The sequence below is a fragment of the Apodemus sylvaticus genome, chromosome 5 (genome assembly GCF_947179515.1).
Source record: "Apodemus sylvaticus chromosome 5, mApoSyl1.1, whole genome shotgun sequence".
Taxonomy (NCBI): Eukaryota; Metazoa; Chordata; class Mammalia; order Rodentia; family Muridae; genus Apodemus; species Apodemus sylvaticus.
This window is the reverse complement of record NC_067476.1, coordinates 91,415,877-91,421,876: the sequence shown is the minus strand read 5'-3', so window position 1 is coordinate 91,421,876 and position 6,000 is coordinate 91,415,877. Positions and strand designations below refer to the sequence as shown.

At 33.0% G+C, this 6,000-nt stretch overlaps 1 protein-coding gene across 1 annotated transcript in view; it reads right to left on the bottom strand.

The window, feature by feature from the left end:
* Positions 1–810: 810 nt before the first annotated feature.
* The window catches only part of Kif18a (kinesin family member 18A), a 61,097-nt gene continuing 55,907 nt past the window's right edge, over positions 811–6,000 (bottom strand). The window contains exons 16-17 of the mRNA XM_052183146.1: positions 3,846–3,952; positions 811–1,413 (exon numbers count right to left, since the gene is read on the bottom strand). Coding sequence (XP_052039106.1) covers positions 1,331–1,413; positions 3,846–3,952 — 190 coding nt within the window. The 3' untranslated portion in view covers positions 811–1,330. The remainder of the gene's footprint in view (positions 1,414–3,845; positions 3,953–6,000) is intronic.

Below are 6,000 nucleotides of genomic sequence, written 5' to 3'. Positions count from 1 at the left end.
AAATCCCACATAGCTTCTGTCATGAGGTAGACAAGAGGCATGCACAGTGACTTCCACTGTTTTGTGGATGTGTATGCATGCTGTGATTTATAAGTGGGGGATGGGTTTTCTCCTACTACTGGGGTTCCAGGGGTCAGCTTATGTATACCCGTATGCACTAAGACATCTCGTGTTCCCACTTACTAATCTTCTGGTCGTTCATGTGGTAAAAAGATTTCTCTAGAAAGATGTAATTACTTAAAATATTTTGAAAGGAATAACGCTGAAGGCGATTCTTAAAACAGCCAACACAGTAGAAAACTAATCACAAAAAATTGTGATAAATTATTCGACCTTCTCTATGACTGATTCTTACTACCCCCCCCCCCCAGCAACTGTGAGGAATGCTTTGTCTCATGCTTTCTCAATTAGATTTTAAATAAAAAAATATTGGCTAACTAAAAGCCTTAAGAAGTCTCATAAGTTGTTGTATGACTGTTTGGCTAGCTGTGAAAATTCCTAGGAGGCACAAACTTAAAAGTGTATTAAGCAAAAATTTGTACTCCAGACCACACAAGTAGGCCAAAGCAGACAAATGAATAAGGTTAGGTAAGTAAGTTGTAGCTCTGTTTAATCCATACAGTAACAGAAATGATTAAAATGTTTTTTCTCCATTCCTATTTATTAAGAAACTTATGGATTGTTTACAAATTTGGTCTAGGTACATATTATCTTGTTCTAAAAGGAAAAACAAATTTATGAAACTCATCCTTATATAAAATAACATTTGGATTATACAAATGATTGTAATAAAACAGGAAAACCAAACTGTTTAAAATCTACATCTTTAATATAACAAAGTAATAAAATATTAGCATATTAGTTATAGAAGGCATTTAAACAATATTTACAATGTTATGGACATATGTATCTACATTTTTACACCAATGTTTTAGAAAGTAAAATCACATGTATGGAGGTTAAAACAATATATTGACACACAGCAGAAGACCAAATATATCTTGGCCATAATTATGACTTCTAAAGTCTCTTTATCTTTAGAATAATAAGGGCAATTTAATTTACTATTTTTCCTACAATGTTCTAATCAAGTTGTGATAAAGTATAAGTAAATTGGCATCATGGTGATTTAAGAGATTTTCAAGAATACCAAATATTTTGAGAAATGGGAAATATACTCTGTTGTAATTTTATATTTATTTTAAATACAAAAGAAGTTTCATTTTGCTTGTTGAAAATATTTGAGCAAATGGTTTTAGATGGCCTTCTTTCCCAGACTTGAAATACATTTCTGAGGGAACAAATACCACACAAAGTACATTGATTCTTCTTATTGCACATTTTCTTTTGAAGTGTTTCTTCTAAATTTTCTAAGTATGTTTGAATTTGTTTTGTTGGTATTTCTTTTATAGCCTAAAAAAAAAAAAAAAAAAGAATAAATATAAAGGACTGTCATTCAAAACTCCTGTTCATTCCACCTATAACAATTTATTGACACAAATTTACTCTTGGAATTCATGTTGGAATTTGAATTACAACAGATTCCCTGAGGTTTCCACATCTTGTTTCAGACCAGGTCTTCCACAGTCCCTCTGTCCCTCTCAGCCTTTCCTTCTAATCTATTCCTTTGTGTGAATTATTCTCAGAAACACAGAAATACCTTCTACCAGGGACTCACAATAGTCAGCTAGGGCTAGGATGCTGACATACTTTACAATAAGGGCCCCACAGTCATAGGATACACAGTCATAGTCGCACTGTCATAGGATACACAGTAGACAACAGCAATCAAAGAACAGAACAGCTAGCCAAGAAAGTAAATGTTAAATCTAAAATAATCCAAGCACAAAACACCCAGGAAATTGTGGCACCATGAAAAAAACCAAAACTTCGAATAATAGGAATAGAAGAAGAAGAATCCCATACCAAAGGTACAGAAAAAATTATTTATATATATTATTTAAAAAAAAATCATAGGAAATTTCTCCAATCTAAGAGGAGATGGCTAAAAAGGGTCAAGAAGCATGCAAACAACCAGAGACGACTAGAAAAAAATTCCTCAAGACACATAATAATCAATGCTAAATGTATAGAACATATAAAAAGAAGTAAAGGTATAAGAAGGCAAGTTTATTAGAATAACACCTGCATTCTCCATGGAAACTTGGAAAGCCAGAAGGTCCAAGACAAATAGTTACCACATATGCCAGTTAAGACTACTATACCCAGCAAAAATATCAATCACAATAACATTTAGAGAAACATTACAATGAAACCAAATTTAAACATTTGTGCTACAAAGAAAGCACTAGAAGGAAAACTTCAACCTAAAGAGACTAACCACACCCAGGAAGATACTATGAGTAAATTGTCCCAGAGCAATAGATCAAAAAAAGACAAAGAACCACACTGTTATAACAAAATAACAGGAATTGTTAAGCACAGCTCATTGCTAACTCTCAATATCAATGGTCTTAATTTCCCAATTAAAAAACACAAATACATTTAAGAAATACACCTTACTATCACAGACATCATCTAAAGGATGAAACAAGGTATTCCAAGAAAATATACATAAGTAGCAAGGAGGTGAGCAATTTTAATATCTGACAAAACACACAAAATTAAATTAATCAGAAGAGATATGGAAAAACACATTATACTTATGAAAGGAAAAGGCCACCAAGAGTATATTGCAAGTGTAAACATCTGTGCACCAAATACAATGGCACACAAGTTCATAAAAGGAACACTAATACAACTAATAAATCTCATATTTACTCTCCCACAGTGATTTCATTTTTAATGAAATTTATCTTGATACCTCAAGTACTCCATTTTCTTTAACAATTGTATTTTAACCTATTATTTGATTTTAAAACCTATGCAATAGACATATCCTTTGAAAGAGTAAACAAGCATCATTCATTATCATAGTAATTAGCAAAATTATTGAGAAAAAATAAAGAAAAAGGTTTCATGTTAACCAGAGGCATATATGTTATCTCACCAGCCTCCTTTAAAGAGTTCTAAGTTTCTTCAGAGAAGAACCCTTTTCACTAATCTTTATATTCATTTTAGGACCTAGCACAAGATGAATGCTTCGTAAATCAGTAATTTTTTAAGGAAATCATTAGGAATTATAGTGCTGGAGACAGGTCTGGCTGGGCCTTGTCTTGGGTATAGAACTGGTTGATACAATACATTTGTAGTCAAACAGAAAGACAGACACATGTCTTTCATAAGTGTGACTGATGGTATATCTGATCCTTCATTAATATCTTCCTCAGCTTACCTCTGGGAGTCATAATATGCTTACAGCTAGGACCATGGTAGAGACTATATAGTAATTACATAAATGACTCAGAGGCCTAATTTCAAAAACAGAAGGGCGGAGAGAAAAAGTGTCAAGTGGATGTAGTTTATTTATAAAATATAGTTGATAGATATGGTGGCACATGCCAAAAAATTCAGCACTGCACAGTAGAGGCAGTATTTCAAAACTAGCTTGTGCTATATATTAAGACCTTGTCTCAAAAACAAACAAAACAATTAAATATAAATACATTTAACCTTTATTTTAGTAATTAATTTTTTGCAGTATGAGGCAATCTACACAACAAAAACGGTATGCAGAGTAACAAGCTGGGAAATCTAGTTCTGACTTCTGGCTCTACTCTTGAATACCTGCTTCAGAATGTAGCTTAAATTTCCTTTTCTATTATTTATAAAAATCATACCTATCCTAGTACAATCTATAAAGGGAGAAGTTTATGAAGACATAAAACTAAAGTTCTATGACAGATAATTGGGTAATTAGACATCAGTTAACAGCTTAGACATACCCACTCTTACTCTGTGTTCCTGCACAGGCTTCACACTTGAATTATCCCGTCGAATGCGTTTGGCAAATCCACAACTTTCCTCAGATTTTAATGAAGCATTTGGTGAACTTGTGGGAAAAGGTTTACAATTTAGGTAAGGCATTCGAAACTCTATTTATATATTGTATATGATAATAAAATTAAATACAGAATTAACGATTGTGCAATCTGTATAAGTAATTGGAGGCACTAAAAATACTTAAAAAAATAAACCCAGCTATGATTTTAATGATGCTAACATAATTTAGAAAGGTGGCTGAGTCCAGCAACAGTTCTGTAGACTATGTCCCAGGTGCTTTGCAACAATGAACACAAACATTCTTGTTATTCACACTGTGTAGATATGTCACAAGAAGTGAAATGTACTGATGCCAAAGATTAAAATAAAACTAAAATATTGTTAATGGCATTGCCAATTTAATCAGATAAAACTTATTTTGGTACATTTTGGAATATCAAGGGGTTTTAGGCTCTAATTTTTTTTTTTTAAAGTGAAACAATTTAAAAAAATGGACACAATTTGTAAATAGTAGATAAAGTATACGTGATATTTTAAAACTATATTAGATCATATATACCCTAAATATGTCCATGAAATCTACTAAGTGGAAAATTCCAGAGCTTATTATTCTCAAGCTTATCTAATTGGGGAAAAGGAAGATTATAAAAAAAGTAATTATGTACACATCTATCATTAATCTTTTTTAACCTTAGTTAATGGCAGGATATAATTATTAACAGCAGAGGGAATGCAACAGAATAGTAACTAATAGTCTGTGGACAGTCAAGTTATATTTTATATTATATTTTTGTAATATTATTTCACAGTATTGGTTTCTCATAGTCATTAACATATTTATACCCACAAATACACATGTAATTACATTTCTGAGGAAACATGTATTTAATAATGATTATATTTACATTGTGAGAACATTCTCAGTATAAACATTCGCAATGTCTGAGTAGAAACATGCAAAGACCGAGAGCATGTAAAGACCCAGAAAACTAACATTTATCATATGCTACCAAGTAGTGCTGCAGTGGGTGAAACAGAAGCTGACAGTTTGCTTGTCTAACAACGTGAGCCAGACTAAATGCCCAACTCAGACTGACACCTGACCAAAGGACAGGGAGCACGGCTGGCACAGAGACTACTATTGCAACAGTGCCACTGAGTGGGGGTCCTGAAATCAGGGATGAGATTAAACCTAAAACATGCTTTGTTTATCCCTAAACAAGTACCCATGAGAAACTTCTACTTTTTTGCATAAGGGAATCAGTTGTCTTCTACACAGGGGACATTATTGTGCAAAGTAAGTATCATCCGAACACCATGCCCTGCTTATTTCATGACAGGTGGTCTTCTAAGCATGGCTACTAAGAAGCTCCCAGTAGGCAATGGCTGACATAGTAGAATGTGAGAGATAGCACAAATCTCACACTAGTCACAGTGGCAAGCAAGGAAAATTCAAATTGTCAATTTCTAGGACTTTCCACTTAATCTTTTCAAATCTTGGTTGAATCCTGGTCACTGAAACACATAAAGCAAAGCCATGGCTTGAGGGAATCACTGATGGCTACGTGTCACATGTAGACAGGAAAAATCAACTCATCTTTATGTCTCAGGTTTTCTTTGTTCTATGTTTTGGAAAGGCAAGATAGGATTCTAAATTCACTTATGAGAAAACACTTTATGAAGTTTGAATAACTATACTGTTGCAAATTTGTGTCCTGTAGCCCAAATGAAACAAGTCCATAGAACAAAATAAGAAATTTGTAAGAGTTGACATTACCAGTTATACTCTTACATATAGAAGAGAAGAAAAAGGGATAGTAAAAGAAAGACCATTTCCTATTTAGTATGTTTTATGGTTGAATGTATGATATGCTATAAAACTCAGGCTACTCTTGTATTAATTTTGTGATTTATAGTACTTTTTCAAATTGGTGACTTAATGGCCTTTGTCAGTTTAGGAAGTTAGTAGCCATTATCTTATCCAATTTCCCCAAATCTTCTGGAGACTGAAAACCCATATTTTCAGAAAGTAGTGTTCTACAGGTTTCCTCCACATGTCTGTTTTCTTTCTGTTTCTCCCTTATTTGTTCAGGCATC